Here is an 18407-nt window from a genome sequence, read left to right on the forward strand (position 1 = left end):
CCAGGATAGAAATCGCTAGACCACGACATACTGCAGATTTTCTACTTTACTGGATATTGCAAATGACTCTTCTGGGGACCCGAACTCACTGCCAACAAATTTCAATTATGACTTTTTATTTTAAAGTCTTTTAAGAAGTTGCAAATAGTACAGAGAGTTCCTTTGTACCCTACACCCAGCTTCCCCCTACACACCATGATGATATCATAGGTAACCATTATACATCCTCGAATCCAGGAGCTGATACTGCTATATTATTGATACTGATATTGTTACATTATTCAATCAGGTACAGACCTGATTCAGATTTCAGCACTTGAAATTTTTACACGGATTTACATGCACTTGAAAATTTTTGTATGTGTAGAGTTCTATGAAATTTTATCAAATGCGAAGATTCTCATATCCATCGTCACAATCAGGATACAGAACTGTTCCATCCCCACAAAGAAACTCTCTCGTGTTACCCCTTAATTGCACCATCCCCCAAACCCTAATCCCTGGCTGTTCTCATTGGTCGGTTCTCCATCACTATAATGTTGTCACTTCGAGAATCTTACATAAATGGAATCGTACAGTATGCAACCTTTGGAGATGGACTTTTCTCACTCAGGAAAACGCCCTTGAGATCCATCCAAGTTGTTGCTCCTATAATTGTTCATTCCATCTCATTGTATCTATATACTAGTTTGCTTATCTGGCCAGTTAAAGGACATTTGGGCTGTTTCAGCTTTGAACTGTTACAGATAAAGCTGCTATGAACATCTGTGTACAGGTTTTGTGTGAATGTTAAGCTTTTACCTCTCTAGGATAAATACCCAGGAGCACCCATTTTTTAAAATGTCTTTTTTCCTTTTCTTCACGGTAGTGATATTGTGTCCTTGGTGCAATCCATTAATATTTTTACTCAGCAGTTTGTGTGATTCCCTGTGTGAAACTCAGATCTTAATTAAATGTCTACAAGGGAAATTGACTAAGTTGCTGTGGGTGAAGTTGGCTGGCTCTTGCCAATTAACTTAGACAATAATCATTTGCTATGTTTTACACAATAGACCCCAGAGCTCAGTTAATCCTTTTAACTCTGTATAGGTAGATGCTGGTGTTTTGTTTTTTTTAATTGAAGTATAGTTGATTTACAATGTTGTGTTAATTTCTGCCACACAGCAAAGTGACTCAGTTATACACATATATACGTTGTTTTTTGGTTCTTTTTTTGGCTGTCTTGGGTCTTCGTTGCTGTGCGCGGGCTTCTCATTGTCGTGGCTTCTCTTGTTGCGGAGCACGGGCTCCAGGCGCGCAGGCTTCAGTAGTTGTGGCATGCAGGCTCAGTAGTTGTGGCGTGCAGGCTCAGTAGTTGTGGTGCGCAGGCTTCAGTAGTTGTGGCGCACGGGCTTAGTTGCTCTGTGGCATGTGGGATCTTCCCAGACCAGGGCTCAAACCCGTGACCCTTGCATTGGCAGGCGGATTCTTAACCACTGTGCCACCAGGGAAGCCCTATACGTTCTTTTTTGTATTCTCTTCCGTTATGGTTTATCCCAGGATATTGAATATAGTTCCCCGTGCTATACAGTAGGACCCGGTTGTGGTAGATGCTATTGTGATCACCATTTCCCGGAATACAAAATTGAGGCTCAGAGAGGGAAACCCCTTGTGCAAAGCAATACAGCCAAGAGGTGGCAAGGAGAGGTTTGCAACCCTTCAGCCTGGCTCCAGGGCTCTTAAGAAGCAGTATGGCGATTTCTCTGGAAGCAGCCAACCTGAAGGTCTTCGCGTTCCTAGCTGTGAGACCTCGAAAAAATGAGCATAGTTCTCTGGGTCTGTTTCTACGTCTGTAAATAGAACCTCATTCGCAGGTTTGTGGTGAGAAATTAGGGATGGGGAAAGTAAAGCACGGAGGTGGGGGTCTGAGCTACCACAGGCGTTCTATAAATATTAATAAATATTGGTAAAAATTAGTAAAAATACTAGCTTTGCTATTACTATCCTCCCTCTCTCTCTCTCTCTCTCTCTGGACAATTCCTAAGGTTTCAAGGGTCGAAGTTGACAAGAAAGCCCCTCCCCTTTGTCACGTGCGGCGACAACTCCCGAAGTGTTTCTGGTCCTCACCTCCATTAGGCGGAGCCAACGGTGCGCTCTTCCAGTGGGGACGCTAGAATTAAATAACCTCCTTCTTTGCATTGGGCCTGGAGGAGCGCACAGGCCCCGTGGCCAATGAGGAGCGGCCTAGGAGCGATGGGGGAGGAGAAAAGGGCCACGCCCTCGCTGAGCGGGGCATCAAGTCTTTAACTCTCCGCGCGAAGGTAGGGGCCTTTGGGACTCCAGGTTGCTGAGCTGGCGCTTCGCTGGGGCATTGTGTCAGCTGGCCTTATCTCCAGCGACTTCACGACGCTGCTGCGGACCCTGCCTCGCTCTGGGCACCAGGTCCGCCCTCCCTCCGGAGTCCAGGGAAAGCGCGGGCGGGGGGTCGGGGGGTATTCCAGGGTCTGAGGGAGGAGGGAACTAGGGTTCTGGACTTCTTAGTCCCCAAGGCAGTGAAACAACCTCAAATTCCGTACTCACTCCTTTATCCCATTCTGTCTTTTAACCACACGAATTCCGTGAGGTTTGGGAGGGTCTTGATCTGATTTGCTGTGAAAAGAAGAAATTTAGATATTAAGGGGTTTAATAATCGCTTGCCCCAGATCTGTCTTTCCCAAGACCCAAGTGTCCAGCCCCCGGTCACCTCATCCCCCAGGACCACATTCCCCGTGCCCCGTCTTCGTGGATGTAATTTCTCCCTAACCCGAGGCCTTCTCCATCACCTCCCTCCCATCCACCTGTCTTCCACACCTGCCCCAGCCCCTCAAGTATGACGCAGGCGCCCCTCCAGGTGGTGGCGGTAGCGGCCCGTGACCTGAGCCGGGCGAAGGAGTTTGCGAGGAAACACGACATCCCCAAGGCCTACGGATCCTATGAGGAGCTGGCCAAGGACCCGAACGTGGGTGAGTGGGGAGGGCCGCGGGGGGCCACCGGGGGCGCTGCCTTCAGGCTGCTCCGTAGGAGATGCAAGGCTCTGCGGGATGAGCCAATCCCTCTGGGCTCCTGGAAGGACTTCGGGCTGGTAGGCAGAGCGATAGGAACCGGTTTCTTCGTCCAGCGTGAAATTGCGATTAGGGGCCACACCTCCGCGGTAAAGGCAGGGTTGAATTTCTGAGGGAGGCCTTTCAGGCTTTAAATATGACCTGCGGCCCGGGCTTCTGCGTTCCAGAGTAGCCTGGATGGAGAGGCAGGACACTGTAGTTGGACAACAGCCCAGCTCTGGAGTCAGGCTGCCTGAACTGGCTTTTCCCTCTTCCGCTTGCCCTTCTCAGTTTCCTCATTTGTGAAACGGGCAAAATAATCATCTCTACTTCTTGGTGGTGTTGTGAGGATCATATGATTGAATACGATAATTTCAGAAGGCTGGAAATAATCTGAAGGAAACAGAGTGATGGTAGAGAATGGTTAGCTCCGTCCTAATGGAAGGCTAGGGTTTCACCACTGCGGTAGGACGTCGTCCCTGCTTGGAGGGACTTGGGTTCCCGGATGCTGGGGGCGGGGCCTCTAAATGGTGGGCGGTAGCGGAGGTCTCAGTGCGCGGGGCGACCGATCTCTTTACCTCTTTCTTCCCGCCCTAGAGGTGGCCTGCATTGGCACCCAACACCCCCAGCACAAGGCCGCGGTGCTGCTTTGCCTAGCAGCGGGCAAGGCTGTGCCGTGCGAGAAGCCCGTGGGCGTGAACGCCGCGGAAGTGCACGAAATGGTTCCTGAGGCCAGATCCCGAGGCCTAATTCCTTATGGAGGTGAGCGTGGAGGGAACCTTCCAACACACAACATAGCGCCACTTGCCATTACTAAACGTGGTTGTCGGTGGACATTTTTGGAGGAATACAAGGGTGGGCTGCCAAGAGTTAAGATGTCCACAAAATGAAACGGGGTCCTTGCGTTTGTCAGGATGCAGTTGAGCTATGTCATGGAATCGACTAGCAACATCTCCCATGTGTGGAAGTCATTGCTTTTGGCCCTTAGCAAACACGGCCACCTGGAGGATCCTTTGTCAGCCTTTCAGAAAAAGATGTCGATAGTGACAAAGTGGCACAAAATGGCAATGGGCTTAGTTTGGGTGGATTTACAGAGACAGAGATCAGAAGTACCAAGGAATCCCCTACCAACCCTCAACGTCAAGCTACCTTTGTTTTTGCCCTTATCAGACTTAGCTACCTATAGCCAAAACATCTTGACATCTTGCAGATTGCCAGTAATTAAAATGGCCACCAAACAGCAATGGATAGTGCCAGCAATTAAGATGGCCACCATATGACACCCGCCACCCCCACCCCCACCCCCCCCCGCCCCCGGCAAGTTGTTTTCACGTTAAGGAGTCTTATGGTTCTTAAATACTTTGCTATAGGTTCTGCTGGTAGTCACAGTGGCTGCCTCTTACTTCCCCATGTCCTATCTAGCTGTCATATGACCAGTATTGCTGAGACTCCCAGTCTGCAAAGTTCCACGTGCCCAAGAAGTAGTCAAGATGTCAGTTTCAAAATTCTGTGAGTTTATTGCTTCCTCATTTTTATTGGCACCTAATGTGTGCCAGATCCAATCCTAGGAACTGGGAACTCATAATGTGTAAGACACAGGCTTAGTTTTCAAGGAGCTCAAGCTCTTATGGTCATGGAAATGGGCAATCCCAATGCCCACTTGCATGGACTTTCATGGACATAGGACTGAGCAGTTGACAGAGCACAGAGGCCTTGGCCCAGCCTGGGTGATGGTCAAGGAGGTTTCCTGAGGGTAGGGACTGACCTGTGCCTTAAAGGAAAAGTAAATTGCATAGGTAAATAGGTCAGAGAGGGAAAGCAGAGTTAAGACTTAAAGAAAACAAGAATGGACAGATTTCATGTATTTAGTATGAAATTTATCTTGGACAGGTCAAAATTTCTGGCTTTAGAGTCAGAGGACTCTAGAATCCAGTTCCCCAGTTCCTAGCTCTGTGACCTTGGGCAAGTAATTTGATTCAACTGAGCCTCAGTTTTCTCATCTATAAAATGGACCTAATGATAGCTATGTGGCAGGGATGTTGGGAGGAGTCATTATGCAAAGCATGTACCTATTGTCTTGCTCATAATATATACCCAATAAATGGGACCTGACACTAGGCAATGGAGAACGATGGAAAGGGACTGGTCAGAGGTGAGACAGGGTCAGCTCTAGGAGAAGGAAAGATCCCTCTGGGCTATGTAGGGGTTGGACTGGAGGGGAGAGACTGGGAGTGTTAGTTTGCTAGGGCTGCCGTAACAAAGTGCCATCACAGACTGGGTGGCTTAAACCACAGAGATTTATTTTCTCACTCTTCTGGGGAGTCCTCTGGTGGCTTAGTGGTTAGGATTCCGGGCTTTCACTGCTGTGGCCCAGGTTCAATCCCTGGTAGGGGAACTGAGATCCAATAAGCCTCGTGGCACAGCCAAAAAAAATTTTTTTTAATTTTTTAATTAAATTAAAAAAACTTTTCAATTTAAAAATAAAATAAAATTTTAAAAAACAAATAAAATATTTTCTCACACTCTGGAGGCTAGATGTCTGAGATCAAGGTGTCAGCAGGGTTGGTTCCTCCTGAGGCCTCTCTCCTTGGCTTGTAGACGGTGGTCTCCTCCCTGTGTCTTCACATGGTCTTCCCTCTGTGCATATTTGTGTCCTAATTTCCTCTTCTTATAAGGACACCAGTCTAATTGGATGAGGGCCCGCCTTAATGACCTCATTTTAACTTAATTACCTCTTCAAAAACCCCATCTCCGGGGACTTCCCAGGCAGTCCAGGGGTTAAGACTCCTCGCTTCCACTGCAGGGGGCATGGGTTCGAACCCTTGTCGGGGAACTAAGATCCCACATGCCATGCAGTGCGGCCAAAAAAAAAAAAAAAAAAAAATTCCAAATACACTCACATTGGGAGGTACTGGGGGGTTCGGGCCTCAACATGAATTTGGTGGGGACACAATTCAGCCCATAGCATTGGGAGACCGGTGTAATGGTCCAGATGAGAAAGGAAAGGCCGGCGTTGGGGCTATGGGAGTGGAGAGGAGAGAAGAGGGCAGAGGGTGTCAGGGGCAGGACATAACTTGGGGACTGATGGGCTGCAGAAGGAAGAGGGAGGGGTCTTGTTTGGAGACTGGGGAGCAGCGGGTACCCCCTCAAGATTGGGCCCTCGAAAGGAGAAGAACTGATTGGTTAACTCCTGGGTCCTGACTCCTTTCCTTCCCTTTCTGCGTTCTGCTTTCTTCCCTCTGTTGTCTGCAGGCCATCTGGACCCGCTTCTTTCCTGCTGTAGAGGCTCTGAGGTCTGTTCTGGCCCAGGGAACTCTGGGGGACCTTCGGGTGGTTCGGGCAGAATTTGGGAAGAATCTCACCCATGTACACCAGGCCATAGACTGGGCCCAGGCTGGAGGTGGCTTGTTAGACATTGGCATCTACTGCCTCCAGTTCATCATTATGGTCTTCGGTGGGCCGAAGCCGGAGAGGATTTAAGCTGTGGGAAGGCGCCATGAAACAGGTACGATCTATCCTGGACTATACGATGGTAATAGGAGTGATCCTGTCTTACTGGGAGTGCTGAGCTGGGAATGTCTCCTCACCCATGAGAATCAGGTTAGACAGCTGGAGGAGCTTCCCATATGAAGTCAAAGAGGATCAGAGTTGAGAGTGTCGGCAGGCTCTGTGCTGGGATTTTGCTGTGTGTTCTTGGCCAAGGGACACAACATCTCTGAGTCTTAATTAGTTACTGGTAAAATGTCAGTAATAGAGTTATCATAAGGAGTTAATGAAGTAACTTGAGGCAAATGGCAAGCAGTTAGTAATTATTATTTTTTGAATTTGTCTCAGACTTTGCTGCATAACAAACTACCCCAGAACTTAGTGACCTTAAATAACAATCATTTATTAGTTTGTGATTCTGTGGGTTGGCAATTTGGGCTGGGCTCAGCTTGGGTGGTTCTTCTGCTGGTCTTAGTCATGTAGCTGCAGTCAGCTGGCTGTTCCACTGGAGTTGGATGGTCTAGGACGGCCTCACTATGTCTTGCAGGTATTGGTTATTGTGTGGGGAGTCTTGGTTCTCCTCCACATGGCCTCTCCAGCTGGCTAGCTCAGGTTCATTCACATTGTGGGCTCAGAGTTCCAGGCGTAACAAAACGAAGGCAGGCCTCAATGTGCAAGCACTTTTCAAACCTTTATTTGTACCATATTTGCCACTGTTCCATGGCCCAAAGTCAGCTCAGATTTCAGAGGTGGGCAAATAGACTTTACCTCTTGATGGAAGGAGCTACCACAAAGGGGCTCTCATAGAGGAGTAAGAGGAATTACTGTTTTCATCTTTGCAAACAGTACCACAGAAGGCAATGGATAACCAGGAAAATAATACATGGGATCAAGGTCACTCTTCAGAAAAACTGTCTCAGGAGATTGGTTCAAGATGGCAGAGTAGAAAGACGTGCGCTCTCTCCCTCCTGTGAGAGCACCGGAATCACTACTAACTGCTGAACAATCATTGACAGGAAGACACTGGAACTCACCAAAAAAGATACCCCACATCCAAAGACAAAGGAGAAGCCACAATGAGACAGTAGGAGGGGCGCAATCACAATACAATCATATCCCGTAACTGCTGGGTGGGTGACTCACAAACTGGAGAACACTTACACCACAGAAGTCCACGCACTGGAGCGAAGGTTCTGAGCCCCACATCAGGCTTCCCAACCTGGGGGTCCGGCAACGGGAGGAGGAATTCCTAGAGAATCAGACTTTGAAGCCTAGCGGGATTTGATTGCAGGACTTCGACAGGACTGGGGGAAACAGAGACTCCACTCCTGAAGGGCACACACAAAGTAGTGTGCACATCGGGACCCAGGGGAAGGAGCAGTGACCCCATAGGAGACTGAACCAGACCTACCTGCTAGTGTTGGAGGGTCTCCTGCAGAGGTGGGGGGTGGCTGTGGCTCACCGTGGGGACAAGGACACTGGCAGCAGAAGTTCTGGGAACGGACTTCCCTGGTGGTGCAGTGGTTAAGAATCTGCCTGCAAATGCAGGGGACACGGGTTCGAGCCCTGGTCCGGGAAGATCCCACATGCCGTGGAGCAACTAAGCCCGTGTGCCACAACTACTGAGCCCGCGTGCCACAACTACTGAAGCCTGCATGCCTAGAGCCTGTGCTCCGCAACAAGAGAAGCCACGGCAATGAGAAACCCATGCAAAGGAGAGTAGCCCCCGCTCGCCACAACTAGAGAAAGCCGGCACACAGCAACAAAGACCCAACGCAACCAAAAATAAATAAAATGAATAAATTTATTTAAAAAAAAAAAAAAATATATATATATATATATATATATATATAAACTCAAAATGGATTAGAGACCTAAATGTAAGACTGGACACTATAAAACTCTTAGAGGAAAACATAGGAAGAACACTCTTTGACATAAATCACAGCAAGATCTTTTTTGATCCACCTCCTAGAGTAATGGAAATAAAAACAAAAATAAACAAATGGGACCTAATGAAACTTAAAAACTTTTGCAAAGCAAAGGAAACTACAAACAAGACGAAAAGACAACCCTCAGAACAGGAGAAAATATTTGCAAACGAATCAACGGACAAAGGATTAATCTCCAAAATATATAAACAGCTCATGCAGCTCAATATTAAAAAAACAAACAACCCAATCAAGAAATGGGCAGAAGACCTAAATAGACATTTCTCCAAAGAAAACATACAGATGGCCAAGAAGCACATGAAAAGCTGCTCAACATCACTGATTATTAGAGAAATGCAAATCAAAACTACAATGAGGTATCACCTCACACCAGTTAGAATGGGCATCATCAGAAAATCTACAAACAACAAATGCTGGAGAGGGTGTGGAGAAAAGGGAACCCTCTTGCACTGTTGGTGGGAATGTAAGTTGATACAGCCACTATGGAGGACAGTATGGAGGTTCCTTAAAAAACTAAAAATAGAATTACCATATGACCCAGCAATCCCACTACTGAGCATATACCCAGAGAAAACCATAATTCAAAAAGACACATGCACCCCAATGTTCATTGAAGCACTATTTACAATAGCCAGGTCATGGAAGCAACCTAAATGCCCATCAACAGACGAATGGATAAAGAAGTTGTGGTACATATATACAATGGAATATTACTCAGCCATAAAAAGGAACGAAATTGGGTCATTTGTAGAGACGTGGATGGATCTAGAGACAGTCAATACAGAATGAAGTAAGTCAGAAAGAGAAAAACAAATATCGTATATTAACACGTGTATGTGGAGCCTAGAAAAATGGTACAGATGAACCGGTTTGCAGGGCAGAAGTTGAGACACAGATGTAGAGAACAAACGTATGGACACCAAGGGGGGAAAGTGGTGGGGGGGTGGGGTTGGTGGTGTGATGAATTGGGAGATTGGGATTGACATGTATACACTAATATGTATAAAATGGATAACTAGTAAGAACCTGCTGTATAAAAAAATAAATTAAATAAAATTCAAAACAAATTGGCCAATTTCTAGACTAAATAGTAGCTATAACAGATCCCATCTGTCATGTGCTACCTCTGCATTAGGGTTATTATAGATATGATCTCCCTAATATATTTAGGTTGTCCCCATTTTACAGACGAGGAAACTGAGGTGCAGAGAGGGAAAGTGACTTATCCAGGCTTATACAGCAGATCCAGGATAAGAACTTGGGCTTATCTGAAATCAAAGAGAGCTGAGTCACTAGGTTCCTCCATCTATGGCCTGCCTGATGTGTTCCAGAACCAGGCTAGTACTTTTCCTGCTGTGTTAACTAATGCTTACATATCACTTATTGTAATTTAAATACCCTTCTAAGTACTTTGTGCATATTATATCATTTAATATAATACTTGTAACGGACCTATGAGGCAGGTTCTATTATTATCCCCATTTTAGAGATGAGGAAACTGATTCTCACAAATGAGGCTCAGAGAGGTGAAGTCTCTCTTTTTTTTCTTTTAGCATATTTTTGTTTATTTATTTATTTTTGATAACAGCTTTACTGTGATATAATTCACATACCATACAATTTATTCATTTTAAGGGTATAATTCTGTGGCCTTAGTACAGTCACAGTTGTGCATTTGTCACCATAATCAATTTTATTTTTCTTAATTAATTTTTATTGAAGTATGGTTGATTTACAATGTTGTGTTAGTTTCAGGAGTACAGCAAAGTGATTCAGTTATACATATACAAATATCCATTCTTTTTTAGATTCTTTTCCCATATAGGTCACTACAGAGTATTGAGTTCCCTGTGCTATACAGTAGGTTCTTATTAGTTACCTGTTTTATATATAGTAGTGTGTATATGTCAATCCCAATCTCCCAGTTTATCCCTCCCCCCACCATAATCAATTTTAGAATATTTTCATTACTCAAAAAAAACCCAAAAAACCCCACATCCAATTCTCCCATCCCCCTGGGCCCTAACCAACCACAAATCTACTTTCTGGCTCTATGGATTTGCCAAATATTAGACATTTCACACAAATGGAATCCTGCAGTATGTGACTTTTGTGTCTGGCTTCTTTCATTTAACCTAAGTGTTTTCAGTGTTCATCCATGTGGCAGGACACATCACCGCTTCTGGCTTCACTCTCTTTCATTGCCATATTAGAGATGAGGTCTCTTGCCCAAGGTTCCACAGGCAGGATTTGACGCCAGGCTTGCCCCCATCCGGTGCCTTCCCCCAGGTGTGGACGACACTGTCACTGTGCTACTCCAGTACCCAGGAGGGGTCTACGGCAGCTTCACCTGCAGCATCACTGCCCAGCTCTCCAGTATGGTCTCTGTGAGCGGTACCAAGGGCATGGCCCAGGTGAGACATGATTGGCCGAGCTGGGATGGGCCCAAGTACTGGGAACCATGGCCCTTAGCAAGAGGAGTAGGCCAGTCATGCCTGTTGGAGCTGGATAGGGACTGAACCAGCCTCTTTCCACACCACTGCTAAGGAATCCATCCTCAACCACCAGGCCATGGGATGGGGTTTGGACCTCCAGGCTCCTTCCTGAGGGTGAACCCATTGGTCTGTCAAAAGTCCTTATTCCTTTCTTAGGAGAAACCAGTTCTTATCAACCATCCTCTGAGAACAGCTCTAATCTTTGGAATTGCTTTCAGGACAGGATATGGGCATTATCAAAGAGTGGCTTCATGGGACTTCCTGGAGCCATGTTGCTAGAAAGAAATTCTATTCTCAGCAGAAGAATTTGGACCTTGCCCCAAACTTGAACTGCAGAATTTGCCCCAGTTGTATCTCTATATTTCCATTTTGACTTTGACTTGGGTATGGGAATAATTTAGGCTTCCCCAGGGCTAAAACAAAAACAAGTCTCCTAGTGGATAAGAAGGTGATGGGTTGTCTAAGGCTCCTCCTTGCAACGGGGATTCTGTTGCAAAGATAGGCTATCTACAGATTTCAAAGGTAGGCTATCTTCACGAGGCCTGAGCATAGGGTTAAAGAGGGGTTTGTTCCTGGGGAAATGGACAGACAAGACAGGCTTGTAGTGTGGCAACCTTGATGCTAAGGAATAATCCCCCAGCGACCAGGGCAGGGGTTGGGGTTGGGGACCCAAACCTCCCCGAGGATGGAGGGTGATCAGCCCTTAGCTGATGAGAGGGAGGCTCCTGAGCAGCCCCAAGAGGAGCCCCTGCAGCCCTGTTGCTGAGGGCAGTAGGACCACCTCTTATCTCCCCTCAGATCCTCGACCCCTGCTGGTGTCCAGCAGAGCTGGTGGTGAAGGGGGAGCGTATGGAGTTCCCATTGCCCCCAGCCCCAGGCAAGGAGTTCAATTTTACAAATGGAATGGGCATGAGTTATGAGGCCAAGCACGTCCAGGAATGCCTGCAGAAGGGTAAGGATGTGGAGGACGGGGTGGGAGGGTGGCAGGGTGGGAGACAAGCCCGGTAGGGGAGATGGATATCTTCCCCACCCCTCAGCCGCTCAAGCAACTGTTTAGAACTACATCTCCCAGGAACCCCTGCGGCATCCATATGCCTGAACCATGTATTACTGTGCCCCATGGGATTCTCGGAATTGTAGTTCTTTTGGTCTTCGGGACGTGAGTAGGAGGGGTCCCTAACTGCACTTTCCCCCAGGCCTGAAGGAAAGTCTTGTGATTCCTCTGGCAGAAAGTGAGCTCCTGGCTGACATGCTTGAGGAGGTGAGGAAGGCCACTGGAATCACCTTCCCCCAAGACAAACACTGATGTTATGTCCTGAACAAATCAAGACATGCTGGGAATTCCCTGGCGGTCCAGTGGTTAGGGCTCTGCGCTTTCACTGCCGAGGGCACGGGTTCAATCCCTGGTTGGGGAACTAAGATCCCACAAGCTGCGCAGCATGGCCAAAAAATAATAATAAAATAAAATAATAAAATAAAATAAAAACGTGCTTTCCACAGAGATCTTGGCAGTGGTGGTTTGATGGGAGCTGGAGAGAGCCCACCATCCAAGGGGTCACTAGAGCATAAATTGGGTGGAAGGATGTGCGGGGGCAGGCGGTCAGGATCACATTTCCCACAAGCTCCTGGAGCAGACGTGTGAGCAAATCCACAGTTTGCCTGCCTCAGCCTGTGTGATCTTGGGCAGGGCATGGTATATGGGTAGGAGGTGTCCCTAACTGCACCCTCCCTTAGCCTCTCTCTGCCTTTGTCTCCTCATCAGCAAAGGGGAGATACCACGCTATCCACCCTCTGGTGAGGAGTAAATGGAATGGTATATAACAGGCCCTAGCACACAGCAGGTTCTCTATAGATGTTAGCTGATTGGCCCTTCACTTTGAGGTCAGGCCTCCAGAAGCTCCAGGCCTCCATTAAGGTATAGAGAGTCATTTCAACAGGAACGTTCACAAGTATTTCAGTGGCCTTATTGGCAAAGCCAGGGTCATATGCCCCTCTGTGTGGAAAGGGTCGGAGATCATTCCCACCCAAATTACAAGCAGTTGGAGTGGGTGCTTGGCCAACCAATTAGGGTTAACTGTGTGCTCTAGGAAAGATCTAACTTTCATATTTTTCTATAGTAGTGAGAATAGGTTAGGTTATGCTGTAGTAACAAACAACTCCAAACCTCAGCTTAGCATAACAAGGTTTTTTTCTCACTTGTGTTATATATTGACTGAGGGTTCTGGGCTGTATATGTCTGGGACCCAGGCTGACAGAGCCACTACCATCTGGAGTCCTGCCGGTCAAGTGTGGCCAAGGAAGAACACCCTGGAAGCTCTTGTACCAATACTTAAATGTTCTGACACACAAATGACATACATAATCTCTTAGAATTTATTGGCCAAAACTAGTCATGTGACTTGAACGAACCACAGAGAGTCCGGGAAGTTCAATTCTACCACATTCCAGAAGATGGAGATGGATAATGGATACATTGGGTTTATGACACTAATAACTCTCACTCTGAGCACATAAGCAATTTGGTAGAAATTTCAGAACATTGAGAGATTAGAAATCAGTTAAATGAGTTTTCTATTGTTTGCCTATTCCAAGTCCCATTACACATCATTCAGCTATCACCACAATGTGAAACCATTCAGCCCTCTGCTTGCTTGGTTTCAATCATTTGATCGTGTGGCAGATATGCCTAGATGTCCCCTTAATAATTATTCGCCTCTGATAGGGAAGTTTCACTGGACATATGGCTGCACAGCTAAAGACTACATTTCCCAGGCACCCTTGCAACCAGTTTCTTGCCATGTAAATGGTTTCTGGCCAGTGGGATGTCTGCAGCATCTGAGATATGGCCTTAAAAGGCAAGGAGGATGACATCCCTTTCAGTCTCTCCCTTCCTGGTGCAGGGATGTGTTGGGCATTGGTGTGTCCATCTTACACTATGAGATGGAAGTGCTGTGTTGTGAATGGTAGGGCAGCAAGCTAGAAGGCTAGAAGAAAGACATGATTATGGAAGTAGGCATGCCCCAAGATCTTCGGGATGAGTTGGCAAACTGGAGACCCAGGAGAGCCAATGTTTAGTTCCAGTACAAGTTTGAAGGCATGTGTACCAGGACAGCTGATGGTGTAGTTGTTGTCTGAAGGCTGGCAGCTCTGAAACAGGAGGGAAGGGGGCAGGGCACAACGTCTAAAAGAATGATATAGCCCTTGAGGATAGGACATAAACTGGTTAGAACCAACTAGGTCCAAGATGGCAGAAGATTTGACTTCCAGTAGACCTTGAGCCTCATTCTATGCTCATTGTAATACATTAGCATATGCTAAAGGACACACCCACAGATGCCATGACCGTTCCGAGGCTGACCATAAAAGGCCAAAAAGTGGGCAATGGCCCAATTCCTGGAAATCTCCACCCCTTCTCCAAGATAGTTGGAATAATCCTCCCACTCGTTAGCCTATAAAATTACCCAACCCATAAAAACCAATCACCCCATATTTCGGGGCCTCTCGCCTTCTGAGATTGTCCACACTCTGTGGACTGTGTTTCTCTCTAAATAAACCCACTTCTTACCTATCAATTTGTCTCCCACTGAATTCTTTCTGCGATGAGACATAAAGAACCTGAGCTTCATTAAGATCTGAGACCTGGTGTGTGATCTCATTTAAAAGACAGTGTGTGGGGGGAATACTTCCCTGGTGGCGCAGTGGTTAAGAATCCGCCTGCCACTGCAGGGGACACGGGATTGAGCCCTGGTCCAGGAAGATCCCACGTGCCGCGGAGCAACTAAGTCTGTGAGCCACAACTGCTGAGCCTGCATGCCACAACTACTGAAGCCCGTGCACCTAGAGCCCGTGCTCCGCAACAAGAGAAGCCACCGCAATGAGAAGCCCGCACACCACAATGAAGAGTAGCCCCCGTTCACCACAACCAGAGAAAGCCCGCGCGCAGCAGCGAAGACCCAATGCAGCCAAAAATAAAATTAAAATAAATAAATTTATATTAAAAAAAAAAAAAGACACTGGCGGGGGCAATTCCCTGGCAGTCCAGTGGTTGAGACTCCGGGCTTCCACTGAAGGGGGCGCGGGTTTGATCCCTGGTCAGGGAACTAAGATCCCACATGCCATATGGCGCCGTCAAAAAAAAAAAAAAAAAAAAGACACTGGGTTTAAGTCCCACCCCTTGGGTTCAAGTCCCATCTGAACTGTGCAGTTTCGTCTTGAGACCCAGGAAGAGCCAATGTTTCAGTTTGAGCCTGAAGGCGGGAAGAAAGCTGATGTCCTAGTTCCTTTTTTAAAAAAAAAAATTTATTTATTTATTTGTTTGTTTATTTATTTATTTATTTATTTGGCTGTACCGGGTCTTAGTTGCAGCATGCAGGATCTTCATTGTGGCGTGAGGGATCTTTAGTTGCAGCATGCAGAATGTATTTTCCTGACCAGGGATCGAACTGGGCCCCCTGCATTGGGAGCGCGAGCCTTAACCATTGCGCCACGAGGGAAGACCCTCATGTCCTAGTTCAAAGGTAGCAAGGCAGAAAGAATTCTTTCTTATTCAGAGGAGAGTCAGCCTTTTGTTCTATTCAGGCCTTTTATGCAATCTTCTTTACTAAGTCTCCTGATGTAATATCGATCTCATGCAAAAACACCCTGAGAGAAACACTCAGAATAATGTTAGACCAAACATCTGGGTACCCTGTCAAGCTGGCCCAGTAAAGTTGACATATAAAATTAACCATCATAGTTCCTGACACTGTGGAACTTTACTCACTGTTATTATCACTTAAGGTTGCATATTCTTGGACTGTTACATGAGTGGGAAATAAACCTCTGTGTTGTTTAAGTCATTGTTATAATGGTCTTTGCTAAAGCAGCTGAATTGGTGTGTTACCTTATATTTTCCAAAGATATCTCCTGTCCCCACTCACTTCCCCCATTAAGAAGTAGAGTCGAGTTCCCCTCCCCCTGAAGTGGAGTGGGCTCATGACTAATATGTAGCTGTTGCAACATGGCAGAAGTGATGCTGCATGACTTTTGAGGTCAAATCAGGGAAGGCAATGCAAATTCTTTGTTAGCTGAAATACTCTTGAAACCTTCAGCCATCAGGCAAGTAGTTCAGCTGCCCTGAAGCCACCAAGCTATAAGGAAGCTCAAGCTATCCCACACAAAGAAACCACATGGAAAGGCTTGAGGCTCCATGAAAATATATGCTCCACCAGGTCCCGACACCCTTCAGTCTCCCTGCTCTTCCAATTCCAGCCACTTTCTGACTGCAGACACTGAGTGACCCCAAGCTGGAACTGCCCAGAGAGCCATTCCCAATCTCACTACCCACAGGCCTATCAAAGATAATAAAATAATTGTTGTTTTAAGCCACTAAGCTCTGGGCTGATTTGTTACACAGCAGTAGTGAACCAGAACATCTGGTATAACTTTTATAGTGGGAGAGATGGCTTCATTTTTAATATGTCTAAGCAGAAGTGGAACCCCCAAATCCTACTCACTCTTCTCCACCCCAGAACCTTCATTAGATCAGCCACCAGGGTCCTCTTCCCCTGAATAACTTAGCATCTACAACATGTTAGCCCTCTCCTTTGCTGTCCTTCCTCTATGTGCAAAGGGTTCTTCCTTTCCTGGAGTGGTAGTCAGTTTCTTTTGTTTCTTTCTTTCTTTCTTTCTCTCTCTTTCTTTCTTTCTTTCTTTCTTTCTTTCTTTCTTTCTTTCATTGAAGTATAGTTAATTTACAATGTCATGTTACTTTCAAGTGTACATCAAAGTAATTCAGTTATATATATATATTGAATATATATATTCTTTTTCATCTTCTTTTCCATTATAGGTTATTACAAGATATTGAATACAGTTCCCTGTGCTTTACGGTAGGTTCCTGTTGTTTATCTATTTTATATGTAGTAGCATATATCTGTTAACCCCAAACTCCTAAATTCTCTCCTCCCCCCACCCCTGCACTATCCCCTTTGGTAACCATAAGTTTGTTTTCTGTGTCTGTGAGTGTATTTCTGTTTTGTAAATAAGTTCATTTGTATCATTTTTTAATGTTCCACATATAAATGATATCATATGATATTTGTCTTTCACTGACTTACTTCACTTAATATGATAATCTCTAGGTCCATCCATGTTGCTGCAAATGGCATTATTTTATCCTTTTTTATGACTAATATTCCATTGTGTATATAGACCACATCTTCTTTATCCATTCATCTATCGATGGACATTTAGGTTGCTTCCATGTCTTAGCTATTGTAAATAGTGGTGCTATGAGCATAGGGGTGCATGTGTCTTTTCGAATTAGAGTTTTCTCTGGGGTAATCAGTTTCTAAAATGGCTCTCAATGACCTCCACCTCCTGGTATTCATGTCCTCATATAATCCCCTCTCTTGTGACTGTGCTGGACCTAGTGACCTGCCGCTCATGGCAAAGGTGATGGGATGTCCCTTCCGAGACTAGGTTATAATAGACTATGACTTCAGTCTTGCCTGCTCACTTTGATTAAGCTTGCTGCCATGTTGTGAGCTGCACTATGAAGAGGTCCCATGGCAAAGAAAGGAGTTCCAGCCAACAAGGAACCAAGATGCTGGCCCTCAGTCCAGTGTCTCTCATGTGACCGGATCTTCCCAACAACCATTTATGGGTGCTTGGAAATGGATCCTTCCCCAGATGAGTCATTGGATGAGACCAGAACCTCAGCTGACACCTTTTTTATAGCCTTGTGAGAGAATGCAAAGCAGAGGACCCAAGTAAGCCACCCCCAGATCCCACCAATTACGTCCATCTTGTAATATACATCGGTAACTTTAAAACACTTATAAACTGTATTTTCCTTTGTTAGAAGAGTCTTAAGATACTTCCCTGGTGGTCCAGGTGTTAAGACTGTGCTTCCACTGCAGGGGGCATGGGTTCCATCCCTGGTCTCGGAACTAAGATCCCACAAGTCATGTGGCATGCCCCCCCCAAAAAAGTCTTAAAACATCATTTTCTCTCTTATCCCTTCGGATATACAATAAATAACAGATTGTACTAGATTAATTGTCTTATAATAATGTGTAAGAGAGATTTACTATTACCAGTGAGCCATGGGAGGGCTGTGAGCAGGTGAGGACCAGGGCCAGCTCTGAATATAGAAAAACCCATCTAGGTTCATGTGGAAGATGGGCTGGAGGGGAGGGACAGGAGGCTGGGGCCTATGAGTGGGGCTGAGTAAGAAAGCCCTGTCCAAGTGACACAGGTCAAGCTGGAGACCTGACAGCACCCACAAGAACCGTACAATTCTGGCAAATCCATCTCCTTCTCTGGGCTCTGGTTTCTGCATCTATAAATAGGCCATAGTTATCCTAGATGTATTAGTTATCTATTGCTGTGTAACAAATTGCCCCCAAACTTAGCAGTTTAAAGCAACAATA

The 18407-nt window shown here is 46.1% G+C and overlaps 1 protein-coding gene across 1 annotated transcript; it reads left to right on the top strand.

The window, feature by feature from the left end:
* Positions 1–1730: 1730 nt before the first annotated feature.
* Positions 1731–12379, top strand: DHDH (dihydrodiol dehydrogenase). The gene is given in 9 exon segments (XM_068527156.1): positions 1731–1781; positions 2323–2421; positions 2870–2981; positions 3657–3808; positions 3810–3821; positions 6312–6564; positions 10787–10911; positions 11791–11944; positions 12189–12379. Coding segments are annotated over 9 exon segments (1068 nt in total). The 3' UTR covers positions 12299–12379.
* The last annotated feature ends 6028 nt before the right edge of the window (positions 12380–18407 follow it).

This window comes from Eschrichtius robustus, chromosome 19 (assembly GCF_028021215.1).
Source record: "Eschrichtius robustus isolate mEscRob2 chromosome 19, mEscRob2.pri, whole genome shotgun sequence".
Taxonomy (NCBI): Eukaryota; Metazoa; Chordata; class Mammalia; order Artiodactyla; family Eschrichtiidae; genus Eschrichtius; species Eschrichtius robustus.